The 14127-nt window shown below is 39.3% G+C and overlaps 4 protein-coding genes across 10 annotated transcripts; 2 read left to right on the forward strand and 2 right to left on the reverse strand.

Annotated features, from left to right (window-relative positions):
* Window positions 1–584: 584 nt before the first annotated feature.
* On the reverse strand, window positions 585–4604 carry LOC148715676 (uncharacterized). 5 transcript variants are annotated; one of them, XM_088746631.1, is made up of 8 exons: window positions 4469–4604; window positions 3561–3647; window positions 3263–3341; window positions 2965–3001; window positions 2532–2594; window positions 2201–2236; window positions 1073–1145; window positions 585–954 (listed from the first exon to the last, which is right to left on the reverse strand). In XM_088746631.1, the coding sequence occupies exons 1-8, from the start codon at window positions 4569–4571 to the stop codon at window positions 830–832; spliced, it is 603 nt and encodes a 200-aa protein (XP_088602757.1). In that variant the 5' UTR covers window positions 4572–4604; the 3' UTR covers window positions 585–829. The 5 variants fall into 5 exon arrangements, with proteins under 5 accessions (XP_088602757.1, XP_088602758.1, XP_088602761.1 ...); XM_088746632.1 differs by having other exon boundaries at window positions 2980–3001; window positions 4469–4599; XM_088746635.1 differs by having other exon boundaries at window positions 3561–4050; window positions 4469–4554.
* A 1116-nt stretch (window positions 4605–5720) lies between these two features.
* Window positions 5721–6913, forward strand: LOC111342964 (pre-mRNA-splicing factor ATP-dependent RNA helicase PRP16-like). The gene is made up of 3 exons (XM_088746636.1): window positions 5721–5842; window positions 6165–6260; window positions 6887–6913. Exons 1-3 carry the CDS (start codon window positions 5738–5740, stop codon window positions 6911–6913), a joined length of 228 nt encoding a protein of 75 aa, XP_088602762.1. The 5' UTR covers window positions 5721–5737.
* A 518-nt stretch (window positions 6914–7431) lies between these two features.
* On the reverse strand, window positions 7432–10003 carry LOC111342346 (kelch-like protein 25). Its single transcript, XM_022949424.2, has one exon. The coding sequence runs from the start codon at window positions 9999–10001 to the stop codon at window positions 8271–8273; it is 1731 nt and encodes a 576-aa protein (XP_022805159.2). The 5' UTR covers window positions 10002–10003; the 3' UTR covers window positions 7432–8270.
* Window positions 10004–10067: 64 nt separating this feature from the next.
* Window positions 10068–13749, forward strand: LOC148715677 (astrocytic phosphoprotein PEA-15-like). 3 transcript variants are annotated; one of them, XM_088746627.1, is made up of 5 exons: window positions 10068–10174; window positions 10292–10722; window positions 11196–11297; window positions 12881–12982; window positions 13257–13678. In XM_088746627.1, the coding sequence occupies exons 2-5, from the start codon at window positions 10419–10421 to the stop codon at window positions 13364–13366; spliced, it is 618 nt and encodes a 205-aa protein (XP_088602753.1). In that variant the 5' UTR covers window positions 10068–10174; window positions 10292–10418; the 3' UTR covers window positions 13367–13678. The 3 variants fall into 3 exon arrangements, with proteins under 3 accessions (XP_088602753.1, XP_088602754.1, XP_088602755.1); XM_088746629.1 differs by lacking the exon at window positions 10068–10174 and having other exon boundaries at window positions 10208–10445; window positions 10547–10722; window positions 13257–13749; XM_088746628.1 differs by lacking the exons at window positions 10068–10174; window positions 12881–12982 and having other exon boundaries at window positions 10204–10722; window positions 13257–13747.
* The last annotated feature ends 378 nt before the right edge of the window (window positions 13750–14127 follow it).

The following is a 14127-nucleotide window of genomic DNA, read 5'->3' on the forward strand; positions in this document are numbered from 1 at the left end:
GACTGCTCCACCACCAGCCTGGACCCCGAACTGACTCAGCTGATACTCGAAGAGCCAATTTTCCAGTGTTAAGTGAAGGCACTAAAGTGTCCTTGAAGTGGAACTTCACACTGGTAACTGGTGACTTAATATATCCAAAAATTGGCATTTGGGTGGAACTCGGATTTCATACGTAGGTGTTTGAACACGGATAAATGACGATCGTTTTGATCTCAGTAAAAGTGAAGTGAAGGCTATTTCGACTTCACAGGTGAGAATTCGTGCCAGTCAGATAATTTTTATGATTCGTTTTTAAATATTTATTCATTTTGGCTAAAGTTGAACGAACTGCCGTTGTTGATTTCCTATTTCCGTTGAGCTCTGTCTTGACCACCTCATAACTAGGTTGTATTCACTCTGACGAGGGGCTAACACTCAAACCGTCAGCGTAACGTCTTAAAAATTAGCTATTTCTGCATGGAATATTTAAAATTATTTGTCATCAATTTGAAATTGTGCTTAATGTTCTTCCTTGCCAGCAACACCAAATATTCTTCCCTTTCGATTGGAATTTTACACAAGGACGTCAAGAAAGAGAAATTGGATCCAATCTACTATTCATTATTTTATTCATCCATTCATTTGTTCGTTATTTCGTTTGTTCACTAAATCATTAATTTATTCATCCATCCTTCCATTCGTTCATTCAGTTCTTTCCTTCAGTTCTTTATTCCTACAGTTGCTCGCTATGTCATTCACTTCATTCATTCATTCACTTCATTCATTCACTTCATTCATTCATTCGCACACCCATTCATTCATAGAGTTTTTTAATTATTTCTTGCTTCATTTATTCCACCCTTGTTTTCTTCTCTGCTGGTTCAATAACTTCTTGATGATGCTCTGGTTCTCTCTTCCTTTTATTCTTCTTGTTCTTTTTCTTCTTTTTCTTGTTCTTACGTTTCTTTGGAAGACCTATTTTAAAGAACAATAACACGAATTAAGCCAAAAGGAAGTACTCAAGAGGGGGAGTATTTTGCTATTGAGTCTGATGATCTAGTTTACAGCGCTAGTATGAGGGACAATATGTTACCTTCGTCTCCTTTATCCTCCACTGTTTCTTCCAGTGCATCGTATGTGGATGCTCGGGCTGGACCGAACTTCACCTACAAAAAAAACCTTGTGGAAGTATGACAGCAGGAAAAACACACCAAAGTGCTTTTACTCCTTGTCATACTCCAACGGTATACATAGCAGGCTTAGAGTAAATTGGTTTTATTTCAATCTATCTTGATTGATTAAACATGTTTAGTAAATTAACATTTATTAATCTTTAGATTAACACCAACGAAATCGTTTTAGCCAGTCCAGTCCAACCAGTCCATTACAATCCAGTCCAGCCAGTCCAGACCAATCCAGTCCAGCCAGTCCAGACCAATCCAGTCCAGCCAGTCCAGACCAATCCAGTCCAGCCCAATCCAGTCCAGCCGGTCCAGACCAATCCAGTCCAGCCAGTCCAGACCAATCCAGTCCAGCCGGTCCAGACCAATCCAGTCCAGCCGGTCCAGATCAATCCAGTCCAGCCCATCCAGACCAATCCAGTCCAGCCGGTCCAGACCAATCCAGACCAGCCGGTCCAAACCAATCCAGTCCAGCCAGTCCAGACCAATCCAGTCCAGCTGGTCCAGACCAATCCAGTCCAGCCGGTCCAGACCAATCCAGTCCAGCCAGTCCAGACCAATCCAGTCCAGCCGGTCCAGACCAATCCAGTCCAGCCCGTCCAGACCAATCCAGTCCAGCCGGTCCAGACCAATCCAGACCAGCCGGTCCAAACCAATCCAGTCCAGCCAGTCCAGACCAATCCAGTCCAGCCGGTCCAGACCAATCCAGACCAGCCGGTCCAAACCAATCCAGTCCAGCCAGTCCAGACCAATCCAGTCCAGCCAGTCCAGACCAATCCAGTCCAGCCGGTCCCGACCAATCCAATCCAGCTAGTCCAGACCAATCCAGTCCAGCCGGTCCAGACCAATCCAGTTCAGCCAGTCCCGACCAATCCAGTCCAGCCAGTCCAGACCAATCCAGTCCAGCTAGTCCAGATCAATCCAATCCAGCTAGTCCAGACCAATCCAGTCTAGCCGGTGCAAACCAATCCAGTCCAGCTGGTCCAGAATAATCCAATCCAGACTAATGTAATTTATTTATGAATATTTGTTATGCTTACCTCATCATCTTCTAGATCATGATCTTTGTCTGTCTCCTATAAGATGGTAAAATGCAAATGACAAATAAATCTTTACACATTCAACATCTCTAAGTAAACATCTCAATATAGCACTACATATACATATACCAAGCCTCCCTTTATTTCCTCTTTTGCACTTTCAGCCATAAAATTTCACATTCTAGTCTACCAAAGCAACCATTAATTTCTATCTGTATCTACAGGGTTAAATTAATTTGATTAAACTAAAAGGGTTTGTATATCACCATGGTATTGATTATTTTTAATCAAACCACCCAAAGGTAATTTTCCATTGGAATAAAGCATTCACCTTAATATTACTTCTCCCCATCTCAATCTCAGCAGTTATACTGGCTTGGGCCTCTTGGTTGCACTGCAGAGCAATACAACAACATATCAAATATTTTGTCAATAAAATATTCAAAATCAATAATTCTTTTGACACCAAATCCCCTATTGGGGCTTTTCATTGACAATACGGAGCTTAGTAATAATAATGTACCAGGTACATAAAAAAATTCTAGCCCTAACATTGTATGTGTCCAAAGGCATTATAAATTTAACTGCCAAAATTCAAAAGTTATGGTTTGTTGGTGATTGGGTTGATTGATTAGTTGGAACTAATAAACTGATAAGATTAACAACAGGTATAGGCTCTATCTCAGTAGACTCTTTCTCTGTACATTAAAGGATTGAAAGAAACTCACTTAGGGCAATATTTATTTTCATTTTGTTATCACTACCTTTTCTTCACTTACTTTGGCCCTTGGCAATTTCATTCTAGGAAAAAACATTGGAAGAGGTTAAAATAATACATGAATTTTACACAAACATCAGATTCATCTTGCCAGATGCAGATTTCCATTAAGGTGACATATATCTTGATGGGTGACTTGCTACTAATCAGCATCTCATGATTGTCATATTGCACTAGTTAATATTATTTTACTGACTATTCGAGGGGATTTTGGTTTGAACCTTATCTCCTCCTTGGGATAGGCATTGACGGATGATAGCATTCCACAATTGCAAGTACATTACCTTTCCTTGGCAAGATTTGTGACCATTTCTGAAGCATTGGCCAGTGCATCCTTGAATTTTTGTACATCAAAGTTTGTTTCTATAAAGAAATATACTTAATTTTTAAGTATTTCATACAACAATAGCACCTCTTGATACTTTTTTAACATACTATACTTAGAATTTATGTAACCATTTATGTTAAGACAAACAAGCATGATTACGATAGCTGTCAGCTGCAACAAAATTAATTTGGAAACAATTTCAGAACAAATATTGCTCAAAACATATCAATTGAGCTATGGGATTTACTTCTTACCGTTTAAAATTTCCAAGCACTGTGGAATTTGGGATAGGACCACAACAAGCAGTGTGGTTTGATCCCCCACTCCATATTTGGCTTGAACTAGGAGATGATCACATATATAAAACATTTATGATTAAGGTGTGCATCCATTCATAATCCCTTATTGTCATTCCACCTGTAGATGCATAATGCCATGTGCAAGGCTGTCGTCTAGCAGTGCCTGGGGGCCCCTTTTGCTCTTGGGTGACTCAGGAATTTTTTTTTTTATACAAAGCATATGCTGGGCACCCTAAATTTCATATTTTCACTGCACTGGGCTCCATTCAATTTTCCTTAGCGCATAGCCTTGCATATGGGTTTCTCTTACCAACAAAGGCTCTGGTGACTGATGGTGAGCCAGTCACCCACCCTCCACCTGACCCTGGTGTTTGGAAGGGCAGATCTTAACACCGGGAATTGCTCCCTACCCTTTTCGTTCAGTGTGCGTTCTTTGGTATTTCCACTTCCAGTTTTTACATGTGGAGGTGAAGGAGACAAGGCCAATACGTTAATGTCACTGCCCAATGACATCATCTTCTGAACTGAAGTAGATGGTGATCTGCTCTCCTGAAGGGCTCAAGACAAGAAATTCCTGCTGGGCTTTGGTTGATTTTGAGTTGGCTACAAAGTTAGTGGAGTTTAATATGTGGCCTTCATTTCAATTGAAAGAAAGATTCCCTCATGATTATTTTTGCAGTTCAACTGTTACTTTTGGAGAAACACAGGTTGAAACATGCATTCACACAATAAGTCACTTAGCACAGTTTTCTGATATTCATGGGTGAATTACATAGAGGTTAAACCTGTTTATGTCAACTTATGTAGTTCTGAAATTGCAGGCATGGAAAATGTTTATTTCAACTATCAATAAGTTAAATCACCTTTAGACCCTTCATTTGACTGGGTATCAGCAACCCAAATTAAAACTTTATGGTGCCAACCGTTGTTTAACACCCTGAAAAAATATATGTATATAATACGCATATTTAACAATTATTTGCCAAAGGCGTGGTGAATATCATCAATTAGTATAACTTCAGAGCTGAGCAAATAGTTTCCAGCGATCTGATTGGTTGAGCGGTTTCTTATATGATGCTAATTCAATCGGAATTCAATCGGCCAATACTGAGCTCCATTGAAATTGAGTTCGATTGAAATCGTACACGATTTTACTCGACCTCGGAAGTCATTCGGAATATTGAGCTCGATATCGATTCTCCTCTCTTTTTGTCTTTTACAACTCAAGAAATAAATTAAATGAACTGTTCTTACATGTGGAGGTGAAGGAGACAAGGCCAATACGTTAATGTCACTGCCCAATGACATCATCTTCTGAACTGAAGTAGATGGTGATCTGCTCTCCTGAAGGGCTCAAGACAAGAAATTCCTGCTGGGCTTTGGTTGATTTTGAGTTGGCTACAAAGTTAGTGGAGTTTAATATGTGGCCTTCATTTCAATTGAAAGAAAGATTCCCTCATGATTATTTTTGCAGTTCAACTGTTACTTTTGGAGAAACACAGGTTGAAACATGCATTCACACAATAAGTCACTTAGCACAGTTTTCTGATATTCATGGATGAATTACATAGAGGTTAAACTTGTTTATGTCAACTTATGTAGTTCTGAAATTGCAGGCATGGAAAATGTTTATTTCAACTATCAATAAGTTAAATCACCTTTAGACCCTTCATTTGACTGGGTATCAGCAACCCAAATTAAAACTTTATGGTGCCAACCGTTGTTTAACACCCTAAGGTAAAATGTTACATTAAGGAAGTAGTACTAAAGTAGATTCAAATCAGCTTAATTTTGACCTTTCAATGTTAATCTGTTATTATGCGTTAGAATTCAGTGCATATTTTTGCGACTACTATCAGTAGTAAGTTGCTTTAGGATAAGGGTCTCAAGAAACAAGATGAGTTTTATGAAATGAGCCTCGTCACAATTCGTATGACGCAGTGATTTTGAGCTAAAATATCGATCATTTAGGTAATGATATCTGCTTTTCGCGTCAATAAAAACCAACAATGACGATGGAAATAAACGCCCAAAGCAGTACAAGCTGCGTTGGATGTTTAGCTGCGAACCAGAGGTCGTTTTGATATTAATGGTTTGCATTTTGGTCGCAGGGTATCGGAGAATACGTCAACATGAGAACAGGAATGCCGTGTCATCTTCATCCCACCAGTGCTTTGTTTGATATGGGATACACACCCGACTACATTGTTTACCATGAGCTTGTTATGACCTCTAAGGTAAGACCACAGATATGTAGTCACATGATACCTATGATTTGGGAGAAATTATAACTCTGGCGTTCTTCTGACCGGAGTTCTCTTGGCTTGGCTTTCCTGTTCTCAACCTTATTGCTGAGTGTCAGGGACCATTGATGTGGACACCAGCTCTCATCTTGTTCTGTTAGTCATGTATTCTGCATTTGGCCATCACCAATTAGGGAGACCTTTCCTACCTTCTTAGGTTTGCGTCAGGAGTGCAGAATGGTGCAACTAATTAATCAGGCATGCAGACATGTTTCTTCTACCTTATTTTGATTTGTCTCTCAACTCTTTAACACAGGAGTACATGCAATGTTTCACAGCTGTTGAAGGCTACTGGCTGGCAGAACTGGGACCCATGTTTTACACAGTGAAAGAATCCACAAAGACGAGGCTGGTTAGTTCGCTTAGTAAACTTACAACAGGCTTTCAGCATCTTCAGGGCTGGTGGGGCTGGGGGGGGGGGGAGGGGGGTCAGGCCCCCCAAAATCAATCAAAGATAAACTTTTGTTTCCTTTATAATCAAGCCACTCTCAGAGTATTCTATCGGGGGTGCATAATTTTCAATTGTCCACTTTTCTTGGTTTCCGATTGAGGTTGGTTCCACCGTACCTACTATTGCGTCCAACGCTTTTCTGAGATTATTCGGTCTCTATACTATCAAGGAAACGCTGCATTTCTTCATTGTCGACAAGGTGTTTGCATAGTGGTAACATATATCATTAATTAAGGTTCTGACAGCGTCTCTTCGCCATCTTTTTGTCGTCTAGGAGTAAGGAAAGCGTGCCAAAGAAGACTTATCGGCTTTGGAAGAAGAAATGGCGGCCGCCAGAGCGCAGATGAAAGCGCGAGAAGAGGAAAAGCTCCCCAAACTAACTCCTTCAGTAAAGTAAATCTACACCATGAACTTTCTATCTGTCTGCATCTATAGATCGCTAGAATAGGCCACAATTATACAATGTTCTCTAGCTGACCAAAATTTGTATGATAAATCTTTTTATTTGGTTTCTTTTACAAATACAGAACACATATCGCAACGCCAGGACGTAAAACACTTGCAAATCCACGCCGCACGCCGTACAGATTTGGACTCTGAAGGCCACTGATCGATTTTGTATGTACAAGAAGTTTAGGAAAGAGAGAAGTGAAAATGAATCTCTAATATTCCTAGAAGCCACTAAGGTCAATAACTCGAACAGCACACCGTCACCCTTCTAACTCCCGCTCTTTGTCACATACACGTACACTCTCTCGGTCACCTGACCACTGTGTATAGTCCCGGATGTCCACAGGACACCACAGAATCCTCCTCGTTTTTACAAAGGACTGGTCATGCCAACTTTGGAAATAAACTGCAAATGAACCCGACCCAATTTGTAGGAAAACCCGGATGCATAACTCAGAGTTCTAACACACCGTTTAAAGAACTGAACTACCCCGTGAGTTACACTTTTAAACAGCAATTGAAAACATATCACAGAGATATCACATTGTGATGTTACATGTTCCAGATCTCATCACTTCAATTTCCTGTCCAAAACAGGAAATTGACACCATAGAGTCTCCAGTAGCTCAGTGGTTAGAGCATCCGACTAGATCACGGAGGGTCGTGGGTTCAAGTCCCATCTGGGGCTCGGATTTTTTCCTATTACACTAAAAACAGAATGGCATTTTTTTTCAACCAAGCATGTCAAGCTACAGCCATTTAATTTTTCTACTTCAAAACTTGAGCAGGATATCAAATTAGCCTTCCTTTATGCTGCGAAGGAAAATAAATTGTGATAATAAAAGTCAAGGAAGGGATCGTCGATCACTCTTATGAGGTTCTTAAAGGTCACCATAAAACACTTCAAACTGTGATAATATTGAAATGTGATAACCATAATTACTGTTGCTTATCCAATCATATAAGAACCGACCGTTCTGTCTACGGTAGTAGCTAATTTCAGAACGAATACTAAGTACCTTTTTTTGTAGAGTTGTAAATAAATGTACAGCCGACACTATTCTATTTTATTGTCTTTTTCTGTAGTCTTAAACTTCTATATTTGCGTCCAACGGAATGTCCCAAGAATATTGCTATGGTTAGCATAGGCCCAATGTACAATAAATTTGCAAAATTACAGGGACCCTGAACCGCTGTAGGCGGTAAATCGTTCATCCACTGTACGTGCAGTTAGTAAATGTTCGCACTGCTTTGAAGTAGCATTTGAAATACCCCTTGTGTTATTCACTCCAATGACTTACAGTAGTCTAAGGATAATTGTTCATAGTTTTGGAAACTTTAAAGGAAAGGAGAATGGAGATGAAAATCGAGAAAACATTCTAAAATTGGTCTGTGTCTTTGTTATAACCCGTTCAATTTCTTTTTTCAATTCTAAGGCTTCAATCTCGTTTTAAAATAACTTCATGTTAGATATTTTGTAGGCATTCTAAGCATAGCCACTTGAGGGGCGACTATAGCCTCTGGTATAACCGTGACCTTTCTCCACTCCTTGTCCTCTTCGCTGTAACACTCTACACTGTCTAACGTGTTCAAGATGGAGCGGCCATTCGACCCGCCAAATACATACACTTGATCTGCCATACACGTGATCCCGCATCCCGCACGTGGTACACCAAGTCCAGGTACCAGGCTCCACAGGTACTTCTTAGGGTCAAAGACCTCGCAGGTCGTGTGCATTCTGTAATTTGAACCAGAGTAACCGCCAACTACCAATATTTTCCCTCCAAGTGCATGAACTGCAGGTTGCTGGCGTGACGTGGTCATGTGTGGGAGAAGTCTCCATCTCATTACCGTTGAGTCATATCTTTCGCAGCTTTTAAAATTCGCTTTGTCCCCGCTGATGACGTAGATAAAATCATCCAACACTGTTGCACAGTGGCTGACACGTGGTACGTTTAAGTCTGCGATATAATCCCACTGATTACGCTCAGGGTTGTAACGTTGTGTTTTACGAAGAGCCGTATTGCAGCAGTCTTTTCCACCGATAACAAACAACTTGTTATCTAATGATACAACAGCAGCAAATGAGACTGGGCGAGGAAGGTCCGCCACATCGCAGCACCATTTATTCCTGAGGGGGCTAAATCGACACATGTGGGAAGGAGCAGAGACGTTTTCACTTACCCCTCCCACTAAGTACAAAGAACCCTGGCAGACAGCCGCACCGTGACCGTGACGTGGGAGATGAAGATCAGATAATGTTACCCATGAGTCACGCAACGGAACGTACGCCAAAATATTGTTGTTTGAGCCATACTTGGAAACTAATCTTTCTCCTGTCAGTGTTACCACTGTCTCGAGAGGTCCAGTTCTTGGTACATGCAACTCTCGAAATTTCTCGGCAGCCGAGGATGTTTGTTTGATCGTTTTCAGTAACATGTTCACTTCGACTGCGTTACTTCGAAGCAACATATCATTCTTAACAATGTTGATTAAATAGTTCTTGCGAATGAGCGGAAACCGAACATGTTTTAGGACTTCGAGAAGGTGTTTCTCCCTCGAATGAAGGTCGTACTTAATCCAGGAGAGCGCAGAACAGAGCACTTCGCTTTCGTCATCAACATTAAGCTCGTCAGTCTTAAGTAACTCAATCAGTGCCTCGAAACTCAATTCTTTGAACGCGTCCGATTTTGTTACAAGAGGATAGTTTTGATTTATGAAGAAGGTGCACGATTCTTTTAACAGAGCACAGTCGAACCGAGTAGAAAACGTCTGTAGGGAGAGACAATTTGACACGTTGATGGACTTCTCTAACACGAAAGCAGCGTGTAATTTTAAGGCTGGAATATTCAGGTAATCGGCAGCCATGACTAAATCTTGTGCACTGGATTCATTTATCTCCACCTCACCCGTGTAAAGAAATTCAAGGACTTTGTCCATGTCATATATCCCTTCCAACTCCACCACACCGCTCCTTCTCTCACGAAAATCATCCGAGAACAGAGCTTTAAAATAAACGCTGCCTGCAGTCAAAACACAACGGTGAGCTGGAAACTCTAACGTTTTGTCAACACGAATGAATACGTCACAAAGAATGCGAGCTTGCCTCAGTTCGTTTAGAGATCGAAGAAGATTTTTCTTGAATTTGTCGTCGATTGTTCGGCTTCCTTGATTGTCAGATGTGGAACACATTTTCTTATCGGATTGGAGTGAAGTGGGAGTGTTGAAAAATATGCAAATTGAGGTAAACACCCGTGACAGTCACTACCTTAAGGTCTCCACCAACTCATACGTAACTGATATGGTTTTCAAATCTAACTCAGCGTTTGTCACCTGAAGCAAGGGCATGTTTCTGTTGGAGCGATGTAAGATTATTAAATGTGTGGCAAAATAATAATGATAATAATGATATTAACACTGATTGTGATGACTATGAAAGCAACAAAAGACATGAACTATCCCTTTCTCTTCCCCCACCACAGCTCGGGAAGAGGAGAGACTCTGGGAATGAGTTTGCCAGAACTGAGAACAGGAAACTTTTTGGAATAAAATATCGGAAGCAGCGTCATAAAGCGGAAAAATGTAGTTGTCACTTAGACTGCTACAGAAATGGCGTCGGCGCAAGAAGAATACCGCGTAAGTTCATACAGAAAATTGCTCATAGAGCTATCGATTGAACTATCTGCCAAAGATCTGGAAGGGTTAAAATTTGCTGCAGGTGACTTTCTTCCTTCTAGGTTAATTGAAAACGCAGGAAGTGGATTGCAGTTGTTTGATGCCCTACAGAAAGATGACAAAATTGGCCCTCCTAATGTGACTTTGCTACAGAATATGTTTAAGATCATCGGTAGAGTTGATCTTTCGCGGAAGGTTCAGATTTTTTCACTTACAACCGGAAGAATGGAGCCTGACGGTAAGCATATCTGTTCTGTTTCTGATTTAGAAGAATCTACCGGATACCTATTGTGACATTGGGATGTTGTGTACAACTGAGCGATCAACCTTTGGGTAGAATGACATTACTTGCAGTAGACAGTTGATCAACAGGGGTTATGTATAACATATGTCGAGAAAAGTGTTACTCTGTTAACAACAATTGGCTTGGCTATTTGGGAAACGTTCTAAAAACCTCAAAACTATAAATTAAAATTGAACGCGAAGGAATGCGTCAAGTGCGTTGTATTGCTTCCCTAAGCACTTTCGAATCCTTTGCCTCTTAAGACATAGATAAGAGTCAAAATAGCTTCCCAGTCGGCTCCACTTTGACGCCAAGGATGCTTAGCCTTTTTCCTACGATATTTACTAAAGTAGTTTAAAATTCGATATTATCATCGATTATCATCATTATTTTTTTTATCATGGCATTTATTCTAATTTTCTTAACAGGTAAGCTGGATGACCTAGTGAGCGACGAGGAAGGGAATGGTAATGATCATGTAACAAAAGAAAGAGATCCTGTTGACGCAGTAAACACTGCTGGAAATAAAGGTACAGCCCCGGGGGGGGTACTCCCTTATAAGGGCTTAATGAGGACGTGCGGCCAGCCAGGGTATGTTTTTCGAGCTTTTCGCCTTAAACAGGGTATCGAATTGATCATTTTTTGTCTTAATCAGGGTATCGATTTATCAATTTTTGTCTTAAACAGGATATCTTTTCTTGGAAGATAAACAGCAAAAGTTTTACCAGCTCTAATTTTAATTAATATTGAATTCCGTTGATTTTGGCATTGATACCAGGCACATTAAATGTCTTAAACAGGGTATCAAAAATTGGAATTCTGTCTTAAACAGGGTAGGAAAATCAGCGATATTTGTCTTGAACAGGGTCAGGGTATGAGGGGCCGTGCCGCACCTCCCCACCCAGGAATATATCGAGTACCCCCCAGGGGTACAGCATACCAGTAAACTGCTAAAGTAACAAAAAGTTTGATTTGAAGATGAGTTGGAGGAACAGTTGTAAGGAAGGCATTAATGACAATGTTTTTTCTTTCAAACTTTCATTTGATTAAAGGTATCATGATGACTGGCAATTTAAGAGTAATAAGACACAGTTTTTTTCCTTTTAAGATTGTAACTGTTTTGCAAAAAGAATATAAATCTTCGATAACTTATACATTTCATTAAAATGTTGGGTGGGTGATGATTATTGATTGTGTTGGGGATTGTATGCCTCTTCAGGTGCTGAAAATCTGGAAAATAGGGAGGGAAAAAAACTTACTATCTTTTTATTTTATTTACATCTGGAATATGAAATATAAATTGCATAGATTAATATTTATCACTGATATTTGGGGTATGAAATAATTTCTGTATTAGAGAGAGCAAAGTCTGTTTACATTAAGCAAAATGGCCCATTATGCCTGGTGCTTAACTGTCAGCTTTCCATAACATGAAGTGACAGGAGTAGGTGTTCTCCTACTCCCACTTCAAAGAGACAGTACTGTCTGGAAATCTAAACCTTGGAGAACTGTGAGTTTGCTTCACAATCCCAGCCCACCCCTCCCTCTCCCAATTTGGTTTATGTCTCTCTTACTCTACAAGATGGAAGTTGCAAATGTATATATGCAACTGAAGGTTGCAAAATTTGGAAAATCACACCTAAATTCTTGGCTAGAAATGTTGCAGAAAGTTTAACAAGGGAGATTAATTTTAAACAATTAAACCTCTACCTTGTGTAAAATAACTATCCAAAATCCTGGTGATTTCATGAACTGAATAGGTAACTATAAGAGATTAATTCTATGGTTTGGAAAGCTACAGATGCTTGAATGAACTGCATATGCTGTCATGATTGATTCATAGTCAGTTCCAAAATCCACAGGAGTAAAATTAAAAGATGTTGATTTGTGAATAGAAAAATAAGCTCTTATTGTGATAAAATTGCATTTGTAGGGATTGTTTAGAATGCATTATTCATTCAATGACCTTAAGTATTCTTAAATTTGCATGTAGCTTAAGGTAGACACCCAGGATGAGATTACTGAAATGTTGGGAAAGTTAAATAATTTTCCATGAATTATCATTAACACAAGAATTTAGTGTTTGTTTATAATGATTATATATAATTATCAGATGGGCCTGGTATCATGGTGACTGAATGTGATGGGGCTGGGAATGGTGATGACACAGGGACAGCAAAAAGTGATCCTTTTAACACTATAGAGATTGCAAAAGGTAACATAAGAATTAACTCCAGATGTTTAAACAAACTGGTCCATATGCTGTTGGTATTTATTCATTGTTATAGCTCCAAAAACCTCCAAAATAAAGGTGTTGATTTGAGAATGAAAATATTAGCTCTTTTTGTGATAAAATTGCATCATTTAAAGATTGTTTGGAATGCATCATTCATTAATTTTATTCTTAAATTTCCACAGATTAGGGTAGACACCGAAATGAGATTACCAAAATGTTAAGTTGTTTATAATGGTTATATTTTAATAATCAGATGGGCCTGAGGACATGGTGACTGATGGGGCGGGGTATGGAGATGATACAGGAACAGCAATAAGTGATCCTGTGAACACTATAGACACCGCTGAAGGTATAATTAGTTAAGCTTATCTATATTTTCGAAACTCAAAAGTAGAAAGATGTTTGAGCTAATATAATTGTATTCACCTTTTTCCATTTTCCATTTTTTTTCTCTTTTTATCAACGCTCATTTGATATTGGTTCCTTTAATTGATTGAACATACCAGTAATGTGGATATCATCACAAATTCACATCGTTGATCAAAAGATAATAAAAAAGTGACCAATATTTATATAATGTAATTAAAATTAGCCTCCCAAACTGGCCCTAAACCCTTTTCCTCCTGAGATTTGATTGTTAATTCTCCCCTCTATATGTGACACATTTCTTTGTAACTGAAATTACTTACAAGAATTTGGTGTTAGATCAAGATACAAACTTCTAACTTACCAACCTAAGTTTGAGTATTTGCATTACCCTTTTGCTGAATAAAGTTTGATATTATAGAGAAAAGTTATATGTTGATCAAGTCTGGTAGTTAAAATGTTGTAAAGATTTATAAAAATTGATATTTTGGTAATAGTTTCTTTTTTTTTAACTCAAGGTTGTTTACCGTTTACACCCTAAACATCAGTATGCATATTCTCCATACACTTCTTTATTTATTTCCCAAGGTTCTCCTGAAGAGAATTTGTTTACTGACAATCAAGAGCCGTCTCAGTTGGGGATCATTTTCTTTATTCTCTTGTTACCTTGATGTGTGATTCAGGGGTGATACTGTAAGGAGAAATTAGATGTTAGTCTCTCTTAGGGGTCAAAGGGTTAAGCTAAAAAATACACATTT

This window comes from Stylophora pistillata, unplaced genomic scaffold (genome assembly GCF_964205215.1).
Source record: "Stylophora pistillata unplaced genomic scaffold, jaStyPist1.2 SCAFFOLD_4466, whole genome shotgun sequence".
Classification (NCBI taxonomy): Eukaryota; Metazoa; Cnidaria; class Anthozoa; order Scleractinia; family Pocilloporidae; genus Stylophora; species Stylophora pistillata.

What these genes read in the sequence shown, in the direction of transcription:
- LOC148715676 (XM_088746631.1), bottom strand. Translation starts at nt 4,571, where the DNA reads ATGCGTATTATATACATATATTTTTTCAGGGTGTTAAACAACGGTTGG. An exon ending in TGGGGAGAAGTAATATTAAG is followed by an intron (nt 2,237 to 2,531) that starts GTGAATGCTTTA and finishes ACCATCTTATAG; the next exon opens with GAGACAGACAAAGATCATGA. An exon ending in ATGATCTAGAAGATGATGAG is followed by an intron (nt 1,146 to 2,200) that starts GTAAGCATAACA and finishes TTTTTTTTGTAG; the next exon opens with GTGAAGTTCGGTCCAGCCCG.
- LOC111342964 (XM_088746636.1), top strand. Translation starts at nt 5,738, where the DNA reads ATGAGAACAGGAATGCCGTGTCATCTTCATCCCACCAGTGCTTTGTTT. An exon ending in AGCTTGTTATGACCTCTAAG is followed by an intron (nt 5,843 to 6,164) that starts GTAAGACCACAG and finishes TCTTTAACACAG; the next exon opens with GAGTACATGCAATGTTTCAC. An exon ending in AATCCACAAAGACGAGGCTG is followed by an intron (nt 6,261 to 6,886) that starts GTTAGTTCGCTT and finishes TTACAAATACAG; the next exon opens with AACACATATCGCAACGCCAG.
- LOC111342346 (XM_022949424.2), bottom strand. Translation starts at nt 10,001, where the DNA reads ATGTGTTCCACATCTGACAATCAAGGAAGCCGAACAATCGACGACAAA.
- LOC148715677 (XM_088746627.1), top strand. Translation starts at nt 10,419, where the DNA reads ATGGCGTCGGCGCAAGAAGAATACCGCGTAAGTTCATACAGAAAATTG. An exon ending in CGGAAGAATGGAGCCTGACG is followed by an intron (nt 10,723 to 11,195) that starts GTAAGCATATCT and finishes TTTTCTTAACAG; the next exon opens with GTAAGCTGGATGACCTAGTG. An exon ending in CACTATAGAGATTGCAAAAG is followed by an intron (nt 12,983 to 13,256) that starts GTAACATAAGAA and finishes TTTAATAATCAG; the next exon opens with ATGGGCCTGAGGACATGGTG.